Genomic DNA, 22,627 nt, shown 5'->3' on the forward strand with positions numbered 1-22,627 from the left:
TGGCTCTAGCATCACGACAATGCACCAGCTCACAGGGCACTGTCTGTGAGAGAGTTTTTAGCCAGTAAACAAATAACTGTATTGGAACACCCTCCCTCCTCACCTGATCTGGCCCCCAATGACTTCTTTCTTTACCCAAAGATAAAGGAAATAGTGAAAGGAAGACATTTTGATGACATTCAGGATATCAAGGGTAAAACGACGACAGCTCTGACGCCCATTCCAGAAAAAGAGTTTCAAAATTGCTTTGAAGGATGGACTAGGCACTGGCGTCATTGTATAGCTTCCCAAGGGGAGTACCTCAAAGGCGACCGTAGTGATATTCAGCAAGGAGGTATGTAACACTTTTTCTAGGATGAGTTCGCAAACTTAATTGTCAGATCTCGTATTTTACCCAAGTACTACCTTGTTTCCCCTAAAATACGACCTAGCTGGAAAATCAGCTCTAATGCTTCTTTTGGAGCAAAAATTAATGTAAGACCTGCTGTTATGTTATGTTATGTTATGTTATGTTATGTTATGTTATGTTATGTTATGTTATGTTATGTTATATAATGTTATATAAGTCCCGGTCTTACAGTAAAGTAAGACCAGGTCTTAAATTAACTTTTACTCCCAAAGATGCATTAGAGCTGACTGTACGACTAGGTCTTGTTTTCAGGGAAACACGGTAAATTTAGGTAATTAAATTCAATCCTCATGATAGACCTGTGAAGTTATTGCTAAAACGCCAGCTATGCAGATGAGGAAATTGAGACTTGGAAAGTCTTAGTAACTTGGCCAAGTTCACAAAACAAATAGGAGGTAGAACCAGAAGTTAAACCTATTTTCACCTGAACTGTTCCAGTAGCTTACTGACCATCTGTGATTGCAGAGCTCCTGGTCTCTACCCCCTGCCATGCCTCCTTCCTGCTGCATGTGGCAGAAGGTGGCAGCTTATGCTTACAGCTTCACGTTAGAGCTGCTAGAACAAATCATTCATTCAAAAATATATGACCTCTGTTTTACTTATAGGTAGGGCCAGATTCCTGACTTCCTCAGTTACCGTTGCTGGTTGCAACTTATTTAAAATAATACTTTAAAAATTAGTGTTAATTATTGTAAATACTCAACTCTCCAAGTATGGCTCTCTATAAATGGGACATACCATTAAAAGGAACTTAAAAAGAGAAATCTATGTACCATAGTGCTTTGAAAACTTGATTACTGCCTTCGGAATGTGTGTTTTAAGGTTTTTGATAGAGTATGCTTTTGATAGAATGTTTACCCACATTAGGGGATAATGGGGCCCTCAGAAATTTTTCAGAGGCAGAGAAAGAAATGAATGTGCAATGGTGTGTTTTGTGAGTGGACCTTCCTGGCTCCAGTGCTGGGCTGAGGGCAGAAAAGTCAGACAGGAATGGGATGTGACCAGGCAATCCACCCACCCCAACCCCAGCCTTTCTATCACTATAAAATTAGATTTGGTTTCTTTTTCTATCACTAAAAATCAGATTTCTTTTTCCTAGAGTTTCATATTAATGGAATCATACAGTATGTACTTTTTTGTGTCTGACTTATTTCATTCAGCACAATGTTTTTGAGATTCATCCATGTTATGCGTATGAGTAGATTGTTCCCTTTTTTTGGATGAGTAGTATTTCATTATATGTTGTCCCACAGTTTGTTTATCCATTTGCCCATTGTATTAGTTTTCTCTTGCTGCACAGATCACTATAAACTTAGTGGCTTAAAACAATATCTCTTTATTAGCTCATAGTTCTGTACCTCAAAAGTCTGCGTGGCCTCAGCTGGATTTTCTGCTTGGGATTCACAAAGCCAAAATCAGGTTGTCAGCTGGGCTGGATTCTTATCTGGAGACTCTAGGAAAGAATCTGCTTCTAAGCTCATTCAGCTTGTTGGTATATTTCAGTTCCTGTGGTTATAGGACTGAGGTCCCATTTCCTTGCTGGTGGTGGGCCCAGGGTTCCTCTCAGCGATTAGATGATGCTCTTCAATCTTTGCACATGGCCCCTTCATCTTTAAAGCAATGGTGCCTTAGATTCTTCTTGTGCTTTGAATCTTTCTGAATTCTCCTGCTATCAGCCAAAGAAAACTCTCTGCTTCTGACGGATTCCTGTGACTAGAAAAGGTCCACCTGGAGACAGCCCTTCCTTATATTTTTGGCAAATTTTCATTTTTAGAATGGTCTTTCTGATACTATGCTGTACTTTGGCATTTTAAGCATTTCTATCCATTGATCCTTCTGCCATCTCATTCTGCAACCTGATTTCCCTTTTCCCTGTCCTGTGGCCCCTGTAACAACCAAGTTTCTTTAGATTTAAAATACTCATGTCCCTCCTTTGTTTTATACATCATATGTTATAGCATAGCATTAAGTGTACTTGCTAGAATCACGCATAGCTGGATTTAAATTCAGCCGTGCCACCTACTAACTGTGATATTGGACAGGTTGACGCCTCTGAACCTTGGTTTTCTTACCTGTGTATGCGTACTTTATACGATCGAATCACAGGTTAAATGAACTAACGCATGCAAAACATTAAGCACCTTCCTTGTCATATTAGACACCCAATATATGTTAGCCATTCTTATTATTTCAGTATTCTTCCCCTTTCCTCATTTTGTTCTTCTTCTGGATGTGATCTGTTTTGTCAATGACCCTGATAAAATGTACTGTATGACTTGTACAGTGCCTTGAAAAGGTTCCTAGCCCTTTATTCAGTAATTCTAGTTTAGAAAATGTATCCTAAGTATATAATCAGAGATGTAGGCAAAGATTCTCCAAAAATGTTCGTCACAATGCAGTTTATAATGGCAAAATATTGGAAGCAATGTAGGTACCCAACAGTAAGGAAATAATGGAATTAGGGCATATTCCCATGATGCTATAATGCGCATGCTAAAAATCACATTTTCGATGAAAGTAATGATATGAGAAACATAACATTATGTTAAGTGCAAAAGTCGTGATATAAGATGGATATATAGCATGCCCCATACATAGATAGCATAAACTATGTTTCTGAAGTTATATATATTTTCTTTACACACAGACAAATATTGATAGGGAAAAGATAAAGAAATATACCACGTGTTAAGAGTGGGTGGTGGGATTACAGGTTTTTTTTTTAATTTTTCTTATTGTTTTGCAGTAACTACATATCACTTTTATAATCTGAAAAAAAAAGATGAATAAACTTCAATAATTTTGTGCGTGTAGCCCAGAACAGAACCTGGTCATCTAGAACTTTGTTTTGAACCAGAAAAGCTGCAGAGTCACGTCCGGAGCTTAGGAAGGTCCCTGTGATGGTCACTCCGCTGGGAGCTGGGCTGCAGGCGGCGGGGGTCTAGCATGCTGTCCCTGGGGACGGGGCTGCAGCCCTCGTCAGACTGCTGGCCTGTGGGGCTGTGCTGGGAAAGAAGCCCGTCGGGCTGGGGCACATGGCACACCAGGTGCTTGCAGCAGATACAGTCGGCATTCTTACTGCTGTGGTCCTTGTCTCACTGTACATGCTTGTTGTGATACATTTGATCTCTTCTGTCACATCTGCATTCTCGACTTCTTAACCGCAGAAAAAATAAAGCTTTAGGATCTGGCATCTAGATTTTGTTTTCTTTTGTTCTCATCAAAAAAGCAAAAGTGATCTTCAGTGCCAGGGGCTCCAGGGTGCCAGTGGGCCTCTGTCAGGGCCACGTTCAGGGACTCCTGCCCCGTGCCTGGCGATGGCCCAGCCAAGCTCTTTGCTGCAGCAAAAGCGCAGACTCTCAGGCCTTGTGCACAAAGGGCTCAGACTCAGCCTGCCAGCTTGTTTTTGCTGTCACTGTTGTTGGAGATAGAATTGAGATCAGAGGGGGCTGTGCTGTCTCCCTCCACACAGTACGGGTCCGTTTCCTAACTGTTCCCACCCTGGGGCATCACCCAGAGTCTTTTTCTCAGGCCCTGTGGGATCTACCTCTCATGTCTTAGGAGGCCATTCTGTTCATGTGCTGATTCAAATTCTGAACATCTGAAGGACCATCTAGTCTCTGAGTTCAACCATTTCCTTCAGCGCTCAAAGCTTTTATGAGACCCCGCCGAGGTGCTGCAGAAATTCAGAGATAAATCCAGTGTCAGCCATCTGCATTTCCTGAGTACTTACTCGGTGCTGGACTCTGAGCCTGGAACTGTGTGAGGTGCACAGATGGGTGACTTCAATTCAATGAACATCTCCTCAGGACCTACTATGTGCAGGGCTCTGTGCAAGGCACTGAGGAAATAGATTAATGAGATACTGTCTTCATGCTTAATAAAGTTATAATCTATATCATCTGGGAAGAGACAGACATGTGAATCACTTAATAGTAAGTGGAATTGGCCCAGAGGAGGGAGCAATTACTTGTGAAGTGGCCTGGCCACTTACTAGCTATGTGCTTTTAGTCAAGGCATTTAACCACTGTCTTCCACCGTTAATCTATCAAATGTAGATATAATGAGCTAAGTCACATAAAGTACCTACAGTGGGATTTAATAGTTAATGAAAGGTTAGCAATTCTTTTCCTTCTCTCTCCCTCCTTCCCAAGGATGAGTGGTTAAAAACCCCATGAGGGGCCAGCACGAGCCAGGCATAGAGTGCGGTGGTGAGATGCTGTGTATGGGGTCTGATGAGGCTGGAATGCCAGTACCTGTGGATAATTCTACTGGGGAAGTCAGCTAGAGAACCATACTAGGTACAGATCACGGAAGGTCTTTAATACCAGACAAAGGAATTTGGGCTTCAGTAACGGGGAGCAAAATAATCCACGTGTGCTTTAGGAAGAGCATTTTGGCAGAGCAGGGAGAGACTTGGGAGGAGAAGGACACCGGGGAAGCTGCTGCAGAATTTCAGGCATGAGTTAAGGCCAGAACTAAGACTCACCATTTCTCCACCGCCCTCGGTGTGACAGAGCCCGAGGAAGAGATTTTGTTCTCTTTCTGTGAGCCTGTGGGTTTCTTGCTGAAGGAACATTGGTTTGAGGGACAATTGAGCCCATATAGCCCATACATTGTAATATTCTGAGATTCTGTTCAGCCTTCTGACCTCGAGGCCGAGCCACGTGTACAGCCTGCCCGCCTAGCTGCACTCCTTGCACTGCCTGGGATTTGAGCACAGACACAAGACTTTTTGCACATGCTCACCAGGGGCTTGAACAGAGCTGGGCAGCTGTCCAGCCTGCTGAAATCTGAAATAGCCTCTTTGCAGGGAGCCTTTATGAAGACAGACCCAGTATTTAAAACCACAACAATGAAAATTACCTTGATATTGATCGTATATGAAGACATATTTTCCAGTGGTCTTATAAAAAGAGTTGGGATATCAAGAGAGCTGGAAGTAACACTTCCAGCTACTCCTTAGGAGCTACTCCTAAATATTAGGAGCTGGGTTAGGTTCTTTGGTATACTGAATCTCATTGAATCTTCACAATCCTGGGAGGCAAGTATCACTACACCTGTTTTACAATGAAAACAATGAAGGCCCAGAAAGTGCAGGCCTCATGCCCAAGGTCAGATAATTTCACAAATGTCTGTCTTTGGACCAGACTGAGTTTTTACATTTGTATACCACGGTGTAATCACCCAAATTAGGCACCCCAGCAAGCCTCCCTCCCTCATGTCTTATCTTAGATATACCCATCCGAAGATAACCACTACTCTACACTCTCACCATAGATTAGTTTTGCCTGTTCAAATTTTTTAACTTTGTATTTTGAAATAATTTCAAATTTATGGACGAGTTGTAAGAATAATATAAAGAACTCTCCAAATCCTTCACCCAGGCACAACATGTATTAACATTTTGCCACATTTATGTGCTTTTGTGTCCTCTCTTTTCTGAAAATTTAACATGGATGGAATACTGTTATCTAATGCACACAGCATCTTCATATTTCTCCAGTTGTCTTAATATCTTTTATGGCAATTTTTCACTTTGATCCAGGATCCCATCCAGGATCATATATGGCATTTAGTTGTCATGTCTTTTTGCTTCCTTTAATCTGGAAGAGCTTTACTTTATATTTGATGACATTGATATTTTTTGAAGAGTACAGGCCAGTTATTTCGTAGTTGTTTTGTGTAAGGGCTTGCAATTCAGTTTTATCTGATTTTTTCCTTATGATTAAATTTCATTTCGGCACTTTTGGCAGGAATCCTAAATAAGTGATGTGTCTTTATGCTTTGTATGAAGAGGCACCTCATATCAGTTTATCCCATTATTAGTCATACTAACTTAGATCAGATGGGTAAGGTGGTGTTGCCTCCTCTGCGGTAAAGTTACCATTTCTCCTTTGCAAATAAGAAGTAATCTGTGAAGAGATACTTGGAGTTGTGTAAGTATCCTGTTCCTTTTCAGACTTTTGCCCAGTAGTTTTAACAACCCTTAGTGATTCTTGCCTGAATTATTACTATTGCAAAATTATTTTCTTACCCAACTATTCCTTATATATTTATTATTTTTGACATTGAACTGTAAGGAAGAACGTTCCCTGATCCTCTTTTTATTATTCAGTGTATACTCATGCATTTTTATTTTATTCATTGGGTTATAATCTACTGTTATTCATTTTGATGCTCAAATTTGCCCTGATTTAGCCATTGGGAGACCCTTCAAGCTGGTTCCTGTATCCTTTGGACATGTCCCTCTCATTCTTTGATCACTTCCTTATTTCCTGGCACAAATAGACGTTTCAGGCTCAAAATTATTCTTTCCCCATTCCAACCCTAGAACTAGCCATTTCTCCAACGAGCTCTGATTCCTCTTAGTTGAATATCATTTAAACGTCAAGATCCATGCACCAAGTGAGCTCATTGCTGCTAGGGTGTTGTTTCTTCTGGGCAGTTTCATATTGGTTTAATTCAACCTGTGGGGTGTGTGTGTGTGTGTGTGTGTGTGTGTGTGTGTGTGTGTGTAAAGCTGTGAGTTCATACTGATACCTCTAATTCTAATCCAATGTCCACAGGGTTCCTTTCTGCCATCCTTCATTCCATATTTGTGTTTCCTTCATCTACAGTGAAAGCTCTGACTCCCACCAACCTTAATACGTGTATTTCCTCATTTGCACAATACACACTAAATACTTTCCGAATTGATACATACATATGACAATGATTTTTCAAAATCCACTAAGTAGAATTAAAGATTTTCTTTTGACCCTTTTTGTCTTTAAACAGAAGTTTTTAGTCAAAGTACTGTGTTCACAATTACCAGGATTAGTTCTTTTTTCCCCTTCAGAACAGTTATTTCGTTAAAGTAAGTTTTGCCAACTTTTGAGCCTCATGTAAGTAGAGTCATACAATGTTTACTTTTCTGTGTCTGGTTTCTTCTGTTTACCATTATTCTTGAAGATTTATCCATGTTGTGAGCAGCTGTAGTTTTTCCCCATTGTTTAAAGTATTTTGGATATCCTACCCTTTATCCATTCTACTGATGATGAATATTTGGGTAATTTTATGTTCTTTATTATAAATAAAGCTGCTAGAATATTCTTGTACATGTCTTTTGATCGAAGTAGGTAATCCTTTATTTTGAGTACTTGTGTCTCCTGATACATATACATATATATATCATCTGTGTGTGTGTATATATATACATATATATATGTATATATATATATACATATATATATACATATATATATAGCTTTAGTAGATATTGTTTTTCAAAGCAGTTGTTGAATTTACATTCCTGCCAGCAATGTAAGAGAGTTCCATTATTCTGCGTCTTCAGCTGCACTTGTATTGGCAGTCTTTTTTAATTTCAACCTTTCTTGGCTATTAGGGCAAGGGTTATTTTTTATTTTATTTTTGAGAAGCGTGCTATAGGACATTTGGCTGGCCTGAGTCTGTTAATTGCCTGTCTTTGAATTTGGTTGTTCAGCTTACCTGGTTCCATCCTGTTCTCTAGGGTAAAAGGAACTTAATGATGTGTTTTTACTGAAATCCAGATGCGTTGTTGTGTTAAGTGCTTTTAGTCTATGAGGAGCAGAGATACTCCCAGGTTACTTTAGTATTGTAAGGATGAGCAGGAGTAAGGAAAACAGGTGAAGCAAATGCCTCCTACAGAAACAACTGGAAGGTCATGTAGAAAACAAGGCAGCTAAAACCCTAGACCTTCTCATGCCCTCAGCAGTAGGTCTAGAACTCTCACATTCTCATGACTTAGCTACTCTTCTTTACTTTGTTCCTGCTGCTTCTGACTCTTCTGTCTGTAGCTCCTCCTTATGTTACCCTTTCTTGTGTCTATTTCTTTCTACTGCCCCAGCTACCAACTAGACTAGAGGACTCACTCCCTACAACCCTTTTCAGGCAGAATTTTCACCTAAGTCACTTCACAGACTGTGACCAATCTATGCATTAACCCACCTTGGCACAGGTGTTCATTCATAGTCCGGTTAGGTGTGGCCACAGGAAGGAGGAGCACGTAGTATCAACATGGCCACTTAGGAGAAAGGAATACCCTTAGAAGGGCACTCTGGGAAAGGCAAGCATTCATAGTTTGTGTGTATTGTATTCTAGTTATTGTGTGTATGCTAATTAAGTAGACATTTCTCAAGCTCTCTAAGGAGAGGAATGGTTGAAAAGGAAAGGAACTGTTCACAGTGAACCTATGCCAGTTCCCAATGCTTATAGTTTCCTTTTATATGTTCTGGAAACTTATCTGTACTGGTAGAACAGGGCCAAGCTCAGAATGAATTTTATTCTGTAGATGTGAGGGGGAGGTGGGTGGTGGTGGAAGGGTTTTAGTGTATGAGATATGCCAGGTTGTTGTTACCCCATTTTAAAGATGCGGGATCTGAAGGCCAGAGAGGCAAAGCGATTTGCCCAAGGTTCTGTGACCAGGAAGTGGCACAGCCAGGACTCAAGTCTAGGTCTCCTGGTACTATAAGAAAAGCTTTTAACTACCTCACACTGACTGGGGGAGACATGTCTACTCTGATACCCAAATTATTAACAGTACAAAGGAGATTTGACAAGCAAACTATAGCCAAGGCAGGTGGTAGGACTTGAAAGAAGACACATCTCCTTGGGGCTGAGAGAATCTGGGACGCTTCCTCAAGGCAGTGGGGTTTTGAACTGGGTCTCGTAGGGTTGGTCGGGTTTATAATGGTATAGAGAAGGGAAAATGGTGCCAGTAAAGGTACAAAAGTGGGGAAACAGATTTTCCAGGGACAGAGAACCCAGTGTTTCTGGCTTAACAGGTTTACGTAGAAAAGGAGTGGGAGTGTGGTAGGAAGTTAGGAAACTTTGAGAGTATGACAACTTAAATTTTGTTTTAAATTTTAAATGATGTCGTGACATGACGGAGAGAAGAGAGCTTGAAGTCACTTAAGTGTCTTTTAAAAGAATCCAGGCTGGAGTGAAAAGGACTGAACTAAGATGGTAGCAGCTGGAAACCAAGACCGATTTGAGAGTCTTCGAGAAGGCAGAATTAACAGGTTGGAGACAGTCGGAGGGAGATGAAGAGTCAGAGATCTGTCTGTCACTTGAGAATCTGAGCCTTACTGACTGGGGCAGTCTGGGACTAGTATCAGAAGAGGAAGACAGTATGTGTAGTGGTGCAGCTCACAGGCTTTGGGTCAAGGCCGACCTGGGTGTAAAGTCCAGTGTGACCTGCTACTAGTGCTTTAAGTCCCCTGAGTGTGTACGCTGACCAGTGTGTTTGCTGACACAGATTCTCACTTCTTAGAGCAGCTGAGCATGTGAGGTTATATGCAGGTAAAGTGGAATTCTATAATGTCATATGCCTGCTGTCTAGGCCCTTACCACATTTTAGCTCTCTTCTGCCCCACCCCAACCTCTCCACTTGAGGAGGTAGTTAGTAGAACCTGACTGAAGCCTCATTTTCTTAGGTATATAATGTGCTTTGGAAAAAAAGGAATTGGCTTTACAGGGAGAATGGGTTCTTCACCTAGGACTTTGAGGTGGAGGATAGATGGAGCCGCTGGGCCTGGAGGTCTCATTTTTTTACCTCCTTTGACATGTAGGCTTCAGTCAAAAATTCAAGCCCTCACACACGGGGTTAAAGATGTCTTTCTAAGGGTAGGTGCTTCTAGAAGCAAGCAGCTGAGCTGCCTCTCTGCTGTCACAATGGGTTCCATTTGGGGCAATTTCTGAAGCAAGGGGTAAAACTCCATTGGTTAACAGGACTGCAGTTTGTCTGTGAAACATGCCCAGCCTTCCAGCACTGCTTTTCTAACAGGTTTGGAAATTCTGGTTGTCGCCCCAGAGCTCTACACACATGGCAACAGGGTTTGAGCAGTTCTAGCAAAGGCTGCACGGAGATACCCATTCCCCTCCCTGTAAACCCCAGTGGAAGCTGCCTTTCTGGAGCTGTTCCCAGCACGCTTCTCCTTCTAGGTGGCCAGCCGTTGCCTGCTAAGCACTTTCGGTGGGGCGGGGAGCCCAGGCTTTGAATCCCTCCTGGAGTCCCCAGGAATGGGGACTGCCCAACCCCCGGCGTCACGTGCCTCGCACAGGCACCTCGTTGCCATAGCATCCGCAGGCCACTGGGCCCACTGGCAGGGGCGGGAACCAATCAGCAGGCCCTGAAGGACACCACGCGTGTCCCAAGGTGGTCCCTAGGCGGTCCCTATCTCTGCTTTCTCTCCTTGGCATCTCAATGCTTCTTTCCCCGAAGCCTGTGCGTTCCCGCCCCACTCTGTTTTCTGTGCCTTGATTTCCCTTTGCTCAGTGTTGTAAAATCTGGTGGAGTTCCTTGTCAGGTGATAGCTTCCACAGGGAGGGCAGAGGACAAAGCTTTGTTGTCCTTTTACAGTCTTTTCCCTCAAGAAAAAGCAATGGAGCAGCTTCTGGGTCAGTCCCGAGGTGGACCCCGCTAGCCCCAGGAAGATGTGGTTTGGGCCTTGTTAAGTCTAGGATTCTCCCAGCTTAAGATCCCTTAACAATTGGCACAGGGTTGCCAAAAGTTCAGGAACTGGGTGGGTGATTTATTTCCATCCTATATGCAAACAAGGAGGGTTAAAACAGTTGGGAGGATAGAAAGGTTGAATCTGAATGGTCACAGAATCCTGCTCCTGCACTAGCTGTAAAACACTGGGCGAGCTCCCTTACCTCTCTGAACCCCAATCGCCTCATTTGTAAAGCAGCCGTGACAAAAGAATCCATCTCTTAGGTTTGGTCTAGGTTTAAATGAGATACAGCAGGCAAAGCAGTTAGCCAAGTGCCTGGCCGTAAGCACTCCAAAGGGCCAGTCAGCTATTTTTAGAAATGGTATAAGTGTACTGCTGAGAGCTAAAGTGCTTACATTCAACATTTGGCAGATATTTTCATGTTAGTCTACTTTTTGCTTATTCATGTAGTTTTTCATTCATTTAACTCATTAATGCATTCAGCATAGATCCACTGGGCATCTACTACCAGTCAATTCTTGCCCCAGCTCATCCCCATGCAGCTGCACTTAGCGGGATCCAGCCGCCAGGAGATCCCTGAGCAACTCCCTTCGTAAGAACTGACGGAGGCTAGCCTGGCAGGAGGGTTGCTGGGAGATCTTGTCCCTGTGGCAGTTGGGGGTTTGGAAACTGTCTTTTGCCTCTCTGTCTCCTCGGGCTGAAATGCCTGAACAGAAAAGACCCCTCTAAGTACTTGAGCAGCACCACGTCAAGGACAGCTTTCCACAGCCACCTTTGTTCCACACCCGTCACACTTGGAGAGGTGTGCCCCCTTTCTCTTGAAGGTCTCAACCAGCAAGCTGGACCCTACTTTCTCTATAGTGGGACTCGGTCTCCTGGGACTGACCTCTGTTGCTGGTTTACTGTGCTTTGCAGTGCTCGAGTTTCTGGAACAATCCCGCTGTGCTTTTGGTGCCTCTGCCATCTCGACACTGTTCTTGTAGTGCCATCCCCTGCCTGCCCTCACTGCATCTCAGTGCCTGTCTCCACTTGGGCTGCAGTAGCCACTGCTCATACTTGTTTTGGGAAACATCTAACTTCCCTGGGCCCTCTTTGTATTCCCCACCCGCCTTCATGCCCTGCCCTTGGGCTATGTGGCAGAGACACTGTTGGGCAGGCATCCTGCTGGATGTGTGAGAGACAGACACGCGCGGTGCATGACTAGCCCTCTTGTGTGTGAGAACGGCCGTGATGCACAATGTTGTGGGAGTAGCCGGGTGGGCAGCTGGCTCTGCCTTGAGAAGTCAGGGCTGGCGTCACCAGGAGGTGATATCTGAGCTCTCTTGAAGGATTTAGCCAGGTAGACAGTGGGAGAAAGAGAATTGCAGTCAAGGAGAATAGTATGTAGAAAAGCCTGAAATTGCATGATGTTCTTAGCTAAAACGTAATATGGTGTGAGTGGAACCAAGAGGATATGTTATTGGGGGTTGAGGGTTCATTAGTAGCAGGGGAAAGAAATGAAGCCAGAGGGGCGCCTTCTTCTGAGGGCCTTTTAAGCCATACCGTGTCGCTTAGCCTTTGCCCTCCCAATGCTGGGAGCCTGTGGAGGGTTCTGTACAGGGACGTGACACAGTCAGATTTATGTGTAAGAAAGGCGAGGCACATGGCTCTGAGGAGATGGAGTGTCTCGTTTGTCCTCTAGCATTCTGTGAGGCAGAAGGAACAGACATGGTCGTGTACTTTGTACACCTGGGAACACCGAGACCCGAGAGGCCTAGCCAAAGGTCTCAGAGCCAGAAAGCAGAGGACCAAATTTCCCACCTGACTTCCTGGCTTGGAATCTCTTCCTCCTAGGCACACTGCCACTGTTCCCAAAGTCTTCTACAAAGCTGCCTGCAGCTGGGCAGTGGGCAGATGCTGACAGGAGCCAATGGTCATTGCTCCTATGATGCTGACATGAAGCCAATGGTCATTGACACCATCTTCCTGAAGGAGTATAGCACTGGGATTTTGTGGCCTGCGGTGGGCAGTCTCCTGGCCTCTGTGCCAGTGCACAGACAGCAAGGAGCAGCAGGGAGCTTTGAGCTTCAAGCTCTACGACGCCTTGACAAAATCCATTCATCACTGTCTCGCTCATTAATTCAGAGCCGTATCTGCTGCCTGATGCTGGCATTTGTCAGTGGCTTGTTTCCGGAAGCCCCTGGTCCTCAAGGTTGGTCAGCTCTGCAGTCCACAGCCCCAGGGTGAGTCCTGGCCGTCAGAGGCAGACCCTTGCTCTGTCTGCATTTTGTAAAATGAAATAGCTTCCTTTTTTAAAAACAAAGGTAACATGATCTTACAGTGTAGAACCGGAGCTTAGAGATCAGGCAGACCTGGGTTTTAGTTCTGCTACTGCCACTTGGCTAGCTATAAAAGTTATTTAATATGTATGAGCTCAGTTTCTTATGTCTAAAATGAGCCAAGTCAAACCTACCTGAAAAGATTATTGTGATGAGTAAGATGGGAGAATGTTTATAAAGAGCCTTGGCATGACGCCTGGCACGTATGAGTCTTCAGTATATGGTGGCTTTAATTTTTGCTCTTATCACTGCCACCATCACCATTACTGCTACCACCACTGTTAAAGAATATTTGGAAAATAGAGAATTGAAGAAAAAAATATCTTATAATCCTACCACCACGGTGCAGCTGCCCTCATAATTTAGTTATGTTTCCTTCAAATCTTTTTCTCCCACTACTTCAGAACATCACTGATTTTATAACAGGTAGTTATTTATTTCCTCTGTGGTGGGAACGGCATTATATTTATTTTTCTCATTCTTAATAGATATATTTTCTGAGTATAAGAAAGGGGAATAAAATCCAGAGAGCATAGAAAAAGCAAAAGGAAAAGCCACACTTGTAATGCCTACCCCATCCCTAGCCTAGGCAATCACTGTTAACATTTGGATGTGTCTCCTTCTGTCTTTTACCCAATGTTTTATTATAGAGTTGAGATCATCTGACATACATAGTTTTTAGGCGATTTTTCAGTTCTCAGGATATCATGAGTATTTTCCTGTTTTGTAAGCATCGTTTCCCAAGTCTGTGTAATAGTGCATCAGATAGCTCTGTCATAATTTACATAAGCATTACATTACCCTAATGTTCAACATCTAAGTTTTTTCCAGTTTTTCAATTAAAACAGCTTTCTATGACAGAACCTAGGGAGCCAGCCTTGGTACAACCAAGAAGCATAATGAATTTGTGCTGGTGTACGGCCCTGGGTGAGGCTTGGTGGGGCTTCTCAGATAAATTAGATGCAGAGCCTGTCTCAGATCAGAGACGAGGCAACCTGGAAGTGTTTACTGGGATAAAACATACAGGTGCTTCTTTGCCAGACACTGTCAGGGAGTCCACCTGCGTGTGGGTAGCCCTCTTTGCCGTAGAAGCCGGGATCTGGGAAGCACAGCTTTTATAAGGAAAAAAGCCTCAGAAGCCTTGTTGCCCCTTCTCACCTACCAGTGTGTGATTTGGCTTCCAGTGCTCAAATGTTTGGGCCTGTTACTGTCAGGGGCCTGTGCTGATTTCCTCTGAATATTACTTCCAAGTCGTCTTCGCTGGGAAAGACTGAGAAGCTATAGCATCAGGAAAGGAACTCGTGTGGGAATCATAGGGGCTCTGGTCTGAGTTTTGACACATCCTTGCTCTGACATCCAAGGCAAGTTCTTTTCTCTTCCCAAGCCTCAGCTTTCTCTTAATAATGTGGAAGGATTGAAGATCTCCAGGGCCCTTCCAGCACTGACATTCCATAACTACCTGAAGCCTTCCTCTTGCCAGGAACTAACGTGAGCATCTTGATAAAGGTCACAGAACGCTTCCCCAGAGTCTGGATTTCCTTTTAATTAGTACCTGGAGAACCATTTCTGCTTTTATATTCTCAGTCACTTCCTCCTGGTAGCAGTTCAGGCGTGTGGGGACTGAAAGGCAAAAAGTGCCTCTTGCTGGCTGGAAACGCTGGACTCAGAGCCCCAAATTATTGTCTTTTGTGTATTAGGTATTTGTTCTTTCATGTACTTTGATCTTTCATCCATTCTCTAATTCAGCAGATGTTCCCCAAGTCCCCCGACTTGTACAATCCATCAGTGCAATACGGAGGTGAATGAAACTCAGCCCTGTTCTCCAAACACTTGCAGTCTAGTGAGGAGACAGGAAAATAGTGTAAAAGATCACAGGATAATTGCTACAATGGGAGTTTATGTAAGTTGTGCCATGAAAGGAGTGCTTGAGTCTGTCTAGAAGCAACTGCAAAGGTGACCTGGTGACGCTTTGAGATTTTAAAGGATGAGTGGAAGTTTTCTAGGAAGGCAGTCGAGAGGGCATTCCAAGCAGGGGAACAGCATGTGCAAAGAAAGGCCCAAATGTGTGAGAGAGCATGTCATGTTCAGAGAGCTACAGATGTTTGTGTGACTGAAAGGTGAAAGGGAGAGTGAGCAGATGAGGAAAGTGAAACAATTGTCCTCAGCCATGTTTCCACCAAATTCTTTCCTCATTTTATTAGTCTGGCTGACAATGATGGTCTTTTGAGTTCAGTTTTCAAAAACTCATTTGTATTGCCTTATATTTCCATTTTTATAGTAACACATGCTCATTAGAGAAAATGTGAAAAATATGAAAAAGTAGAAGGAAGAAAGGATTTAAAAAATCATTCATGGTTTCACTGCTTAAAGACAAATAGTTTAATATCTTGGTGTATTTCCATTTGTTTTTGGTTTTTTTTAATCACTTTTTATGTAGTTGCAAGTGTGTTGTAGTTATAGTCTTAACTTTTGTGTATGGTGCCCCTTTCTGCTTCCTAGAATTTGCCCAAATGGGTGTTGGTATTATTAAAAAATAACTGTGATTCATAAAGTATCTAGGCTGAAATATCTATACATTTTATTTCTCTACTATAACTTATTTTCTTTCTTTTTACAGGTCTCTTGTGGCTCAGAGCATAATCTGGCAGTGACTGGTAAGTAGTATACTAGTAACTATTTGTTCTGAAATTCCTGTGGCAGAAATGCAGACGACTCTTGGTTGTCCAAAGCCAGGGAGCATGTATGTGTGTGTGTCGGGGGGACTCTGGGAAATGGAAGTCTTTGGTTGACCAAGGCTGGACTGTTTCAGTCTACGTCACTGAACATCTTTTTAAGGTGCCTGAGCCGGTCTCCCTGCCTCAGGAAGTGGCATTTGAAGATAAGAAAGATCTTATTAGGCTGAGGGCAGCATGTGTGGGAAGTCAGGCGTAAAAAGGGGAAGAGGACTGGGGCTACTGCTGTTTCTGTGAATAAATCCCTTGCACGAAAGTTCTTTCCTCCTTGTTGGCTCTTTCTTTGGAAATACGGGGCTCTGTTCGCTCACTGCTTTGTGTTTGCGGGTGCTCAGGAACTCCCAGTGGAAGCCAAACCTCTGGTTAATCGAGGCTTTCTCTGAGTTGACTGGGTAAGCAAGGTTCACTGCTTTCATAATCAGGCCTATGAGTAATTCGTTCGAGAAGCCTTCTCGTTACTACCGCGTGTAGATCCTGCCTCCATCTCACAGGACAGTAGAGAGACAACAATGTAGGGCCTGAGAGCCTAAGTCCAATGCAGGTTTCCGATAACTGCCTGTGTGTGTGAACGTGGACAAGCAAGGTACTTAACCCCTCAGGGCTTCATTTTCTTCATCTTTAAAATGGGGGGATGAGAGGGGCCATAGTGCCTACCTGGGAGGGCTGCTCGAGGGTCAAGGGAGTTAATGCAGGGAAAGCATGTGGAACAGTACTTAGCTCCTAGTAAGGGTTTTAGAAGTGCTGGTGGTTACTACCTGGTATCATTTTTTTCAAATAATTGCCCTCCTGTGGGCTTTAGTTCCCCCACCTGTAAAATGGAGGGGTTAAAACAGGAAACCAAGGTTCCCTCCAGCTCTGATATTTTAGGACTCTATTACAACCCCCTCACTGTGTGCCCGCGCTGGCAATTTCTGTTCTCTGTCTACTTTCTCTCTCAGTCTCTGGCTCTAAGCTTCTGAAGGGCACGGCCCCTGTGTTTTCCTTTTGCTTCCTGCCCACTTGCGGCACCCAGAGCAGTGCCTGGCACTCAGCAGAGACTTGAGCACTCTTTTCTGAATTGAGCTAGACTGGTTCAGCTGCCTGGGGTGGCAGCAGTTGGAAGCTGTGCTTTGCAGGCCTGAACGTGATCTGTAAGGAGGCAGAGAGGCAGAACCAAGGACAGCAGAGGAGGTAGGCTGCCAGCCGGCAGAGGGGTGGGGAGTCAAAGAGGCTGGAGTCAGAGGAGAGAGAAAATGGAGCAGCAAACCTGCATGCTTTGCAGCAGTGCCGGAACTCTTCCAGCCTGGGTATAATTGAGACAGGCTCATCAGCGACTCCAAGGTGGTGCCTAGGGTGCCGCTGCCGCTGTCACTGGACTGGGAGAGGCTGGCTCCCTCTGGGACCAGCACAAACAAGAAGATTGCAGGGAATCTAAATACTTGAAAGAACAAAATCCAGACGAAGGAGGGGACCAGAGCTAGCAGGGTGTCAGGCTGTGCTGGCAGAGGCCAGCGTGGGGCTGTAGAAAGAACACAGACTCTGTAGGCGGACAGCCCTGGTTCAAACCAGCGCCACTGCTGTGAGCTTCCATTCTTTCTCCCCTTCATCTGTGTAATGGGGATAATCCCCCCTTGCAGGATTGTTGTTCTGTTGATGAGATGAGATACTGTATGTGAATACCTGGTATGTGGGGGTGCATAAGAAATACATACATATATACCGGGGGTGCCAGAAAAATGTATACACATTTTAAGAGATGTTATCCATGCTGAAGCAGTAGTTTGCCATAATCAGAAGTGTCTGGACACTGATGGTAACCACTTTGAGTACCTCTTGTAATTGCAGAAGTCAAACGTGACTTGTATTCATCTTTTGTTATTGGTATATATTGAGTATTACAATTTTAATACAGGTTTTTCCTTTCTAAAAATGTATATACATTATTTTGGCACCCTCTGTATTTATAATTCTGTTTATTTCTTATTTTTCTTGGTCAGGGTGGGGAGAGGGGAGAATCACTTGTTCGTGTAACTGTTACAGTGAAGTATTCAGTTGGAAGAGAGAAATGCTGACATTCTGGAAAGGTGTGTCCAGCGTTACCAAGTGAGAACACCAAAGGCAGTGGGAGAGCAGGGCAAGCTGGTGAACTCTTTGAGGGCAGACCTGTCATTTTCTGTTTTGTCCCCAGTGCCTAGGGCCTGGCTCAACAGTTGGCAGGATAAATGGTTCCAGAGCCGGGAAAGGTGGGCCCAGTCACAGGGCTCTGAACATATCTCCGTACCTACTACCCGTGTGAGGAATGGGGCTCTCAGTGGGAACCCTGCAGGGTGCAAGCCCTGCAGCAGGGAGTCACAAGAAGTGCCTGTTGGTGGTGGCAGGGGGCCAGCAAGGGGGAGACAAGCTGGAGGAGGACACTTCCTACCAGCTGAAAATCTGTGCTCGCAGCCAGCATCTCCCCTCTGCCCTTCTGCCATTGCCCACTGTACATGGATTTCCCTGCCTTCACTTTCATTCCCCGAGATCCAGCCCCACAGAACCAGGTGCTGGGTCCCACACCTTATAGTTACAGAATAGACTAGAACAGAATATAAAGAAGCCAAACTTTGCTCAAGGGTAGAAGCAGCCTTAATGTCTAATGAATGTACAATAGACAATCACATTGGAAGAGGAGGTGAAATAGAGGCAGTTAAGAACATAACTGAAGACCTACTCTGTCCTGAATGGACACAACACCACAAAGTATATTTGTTGCACTTACTTTATAGAGAAGACAGTGGAGACCCAGAAGTTAGGCAGGTTACTCAGGTTGCCCAGGGATAAATAGCAGTAAATGGTAGAGCTGTCTGCCTGACTTCCAAGACTGCTCTTCCAACTCTGTTACATCCTATGGCCTAAGGGAGTATGGGTAGTGCTGAAGAAGAGCACAGGCACTGGATTCAAATTCTGCCTCCTTCACTTACGAACTGTGTAACCTTGTGTAAGTGGCTTACCCTCTCTGTGTATTAAGCACCTCATCTGGAATATGTTATTGACCTCATATATAAAGTGCTAACTGCCTGGGACAAAAGTAAAGGCCCAATAAATGTTAGTTGATATTAGCTGTTGCTATTTTAAGACCTCAAGGAAGGAAGTGATTGTAAGTAAGATGAGTATAAGAAGGTCTGAGACTCAGGCTGGGAATCTCAGAAGCTAGAGAGGGAAGTGTCCAGGGCCGGAACTCAACATAGCTGCAGAATGGATTTGTAAACTGTATCCTGGGCACCCCAATCTAGGGGCCCTGGAAATCCCAGCAGCCCCGGAAGCATTGATAGTCCGTATTTGTTCCAGGTTAAGATTCTGCTGTCCCTGTCCCAGACAGGGTCTCAGAAACTGCATGTTCCGACCTGAGGCAAGCTCCACAGAAGCCATATTTCAGGATTCCTAGGGGATCAAAAGAATGCTACTCTGCTCCTTCATTTGCTTCCAGGTTTCTTTCCCTCCCTTCTTTTGCAATTTGCTTTTGTTCTTTCCTCAGTTTTCCAATGAAGCTTCTCTTAGACCTTTTCTGTGTTTGCCTCCAGGCACCCCCATGGCTAGAAAGGATGGTGAGATGGTGCAAGTTCCTGCTTTAAACAAAGGCAGGACTGTGGGGACTGAGCATAGAAAAGCTCAAGTGACAAGCAGGAAGGAGAGAGCTGAGGCCATTTGCCATGCTGGCCTGGCCACTTTCTAGCTATGTGCCTATACAATCACTCTTCCTTTGTCACTGAGCCTGATTCCTCATCTGTAAAATCACCATCACGGGACGGCGCGGTGGCTCAGGCGGTTAGGGCTCCATGCTCCTACCTCCCAAGGCTGCCGGTTCGATTCCCACATGGGCCAGTGGGCTCTCAACCACAAGGTTGCCAGTTCAACTCCTCGAGTCCTGCAAGGGATGGTGGGCAGCGCCCCCTGCAACTAAGATTGAACACGGCACCTTGAGCTGAGCTGCCGCTGAGCTCCCAGATGGCTGTTAGTTGGAGCACACCCTCTAAATCACAAGGTTGCCAGTTCGACTCCCACAAGGGATGATGGGTTGCGCCCCGTGCAACTAGCAACGGGAACTGGACCTGGAGCTGAGCTGCACCCTCCACAACTAAGATTGAAAGGACAACAACTTGACTTGGAAAAAAGTCCTGGAAGTACACACTGTTCCCCAATAAAAGTCCTGTTCTCCTTCCCCAATAAAATCTTAAAAAAAAATAAATCACCATCACAATACCCAACGCTAAAAGTTGTTCTTCCAAATGGCACAGGTATGTCAGGTGCTTGCTCAGTGCCTGCCACATAATAGGTGCTCAGCAGGTACTCACTCGCTTGGCAGGTTCACTAGTTTGCTTCCTTTCTTTCTTCCTTTCCACCCAAGATTTCCCTCCACATCTGACAAAGCTGGCTGGCTGGCTCCCATTCGTGGCATAGACTAAGGTCAGCAGAGGTGAGATGAGGGCATGTGACCGCCACTTGCTCAGAAGATGCCAGCCTGCCTCCCCCAGCCCAGCCCTGTCTTTGGGGTCCTCACCTCCTTGTGTGGCTGAATTGACTCCAGCTGTTTTGCTTCCCCTAAGAGCTTATTTGGACTTGAATGGGCAATTTGTTTGCCTTCTCTCCTGATGTGCAGTTGTTCAGCCTTCCCTTCCTGCAGAGAAAAAAGAGCTGACTGCATTTCCTCTCTCCCTGCTCCACACAGACCCTCGGAAAGGATTTTATTGATGGCCTTTTCCTGAAGCACTCAGGCTGCTTCAGGCTCGCCAGATAGACATTGTTAAAGGGTTAGATATTTAGGGCAGGAAAGTGTGGTGCCTCCTCCTCCTCCAAGCAAAGCCAAATCTTTCACCAAATTGGAGGTATAGTCTATGCAAGGATTTTTTTTTTTTCATTTCGCTGATGATTTCCAATTGTTGAACTCTCATATCTTTGTAATATGTGTGTTAGAATGTCTGATCTTGACCTGAAACCCATCAAACAGGTTCATGTAAGAATTTAATAGAGAGAACTCTGTTTTGACACTGGCTATTTCTGAGAGGCAATACCTGTAAACCTCAGGGCCTTGGAGAGCGCTTAGAGATAAGTACGGACTTGTGTGGTTCTGTGCACCGTGTAGGCAAAGTGTATTGTCCATTTAATCCTCAAATCAACTTGGTGTGTTGGCACCATTGTTAACTCCGTTGTCTAGGTGATGGGAGCTGAAGCTTAGGCTGAGCAGTTTGCCCACCCAGGTCATAGGGTGCTCGGGAGGCATCTGTGTCTCAGGTCTTTAACCTAGGAATCTAACTTCAGAGCCTCTGGCCTGCTACCTGGCGCTGCCTTCCTGCACACCAGTGACAGTCTGGCCTACTTTTAAGGTCACCAGATAAGATTATTTCAACCCTTCATTTCAATATTTATTTCCCTTTCACGTTGGCAAGTTCTTCTGTGTATCCAGCCTAAGTCTCTTTTGCTTCAGATTAAGCAGTTCTCTGCATGATAACCAGATAAAATCGTGAAATTGATGACATTGTTTTGGAAAACTACCCCTTTTAGGAGTCTTCATTCCCTTTCCATTGTCCTTTACTTCTTTTTTAAAAATTATTTACTTATACAGTTAAAAATAACACACGTACATGATTCAAAACTAAAAAAGTGTAAAAAGATTTAAAATGAAAAACCTCCCTCCTACCATATCCCCCATCTGTCCAGTGTCCAAAAACCCTTCCACCACATGCAGCTAATACCTATTATTAGTTTCCTCTGTATCCTTCTAGTTTCTTTTTGCAAATATAAGTGAATACAAAGATATACTGTTATCCCCCCTTTTACTTAAATGGTAGTATACTGTATATACTTTTTAATGTCTGATTTTTTTCTCGTTCAACAATTTATCTGGGAAGTCTTTCCATATCAGTATAACAGCCTTCCCAGTTCCTTATTCTAGCAACCTATTCCGGTGTACCTGTGTGCCATGATTTATTTAACCAGTGCCCTGTTGAGGGACATTTCGGTCATTTCCAGTCTTTTGCTATTACAAGTAATGATGTCGTGAATAACCTCGTGTATATGTTACTTCATGTGTGGGAGAGTGTAGCTGCAGTATAAATTTCTAGAAGTGATGTTATTATATCAAAGGCTAAGTGTATTTATTTTGCAAGATACTGCAAAATTGGCCTCCATTGGAATTATACCATTTTTCACTCCTACCAGCCATGTGTAAGAGTGCCTGTTTTGCAGTCTCCCTAATACTGTCTCTGCACTGTGCCTGGAGGTGCCACCAGAGCTCAAGCCGTGAACTCAGGTTGGCTGCTGCTAGTGCCGACCTTAGGGCTGCTAAACCGGAGGTATGGGACACAGCAAAGCCAGATGTTGTTTGTTTGGGTTTTGTGAACCTTTGAGAGACTTTAGGAAAGTCTGCAGCATGAGCCAAGGCAGGCGGTTTGTATGGAAAAGCCACTGGAAGCAGCTTGGATGTGCCCGAAAAGTTGGGTGGGGTGGAGGTCTCAATACCGAGGTGGGGCAAACAAGTGGTGTTGGCCAGGTTGATGGAGACTTAGATCCGAGAGCTGCCTGTATCTGCACAGAGGGAAGAGGGCAGGCTCAACAAAGAAATAATGGCTTCCACCAGCTCCTCCATCTGGGAGAAAGCTGCCCCTCCAGCCCTCAGCCTGTAGCCAGATAACTCAGTTTCTTCCCATATGTCCCTGTCACCTTTCCAGCTGCTGC

General features: G+C 44.3%; 1 protein-coding gene across 12 annotated transcripts in view; it reads left to right on the forward strand.

Moving 5' to 3' along the window:
- Positions 1-22,627, forward strand: part of LOC308503679 (tryptophan 5-hydroxylase 1) — a 221,256-nt gene that overhangs the window by 134,290 nt on the left and 64,339 nt on the right. For 10 of the 12 annotated variants that reach the window (XR_013994230.1, XR_013994231.1, XR_013994232.1 and 7 more), the window contains one exon: positions 15,823-15,859. Coding sequence is in view for 8 of the 12 variants with exons in the window: in XM_081063186.1 (XP_080919312.1) it covers positions 15,823-15,859 (37 nt within the window). In the remaining 4 variants the exon portion in view is untranslated. Of the gene's footprint in view, positions 1-15,822; positions 15,860-16,040; positions 16,140-22,627 lie in introns of those variants that run through there. The other 2 variants (XM_081063187.1, XM_081063192.1) reach the window with 2 other exon arrangements.

This window comes from Rhinolophus hipposideros (genome assembly GCF_964194185.1).
Source record: "Rhinolophus hipposideros genome assembly, chromosome: 10".
Taxonomy (NCBI): domain Eukaryota; kingdom Metazoa; phylum Chordata; class Mammalia; order Chiroptera; family Rhinolophidae; genus Rhinolophus; species Rhinolophus hipposideros.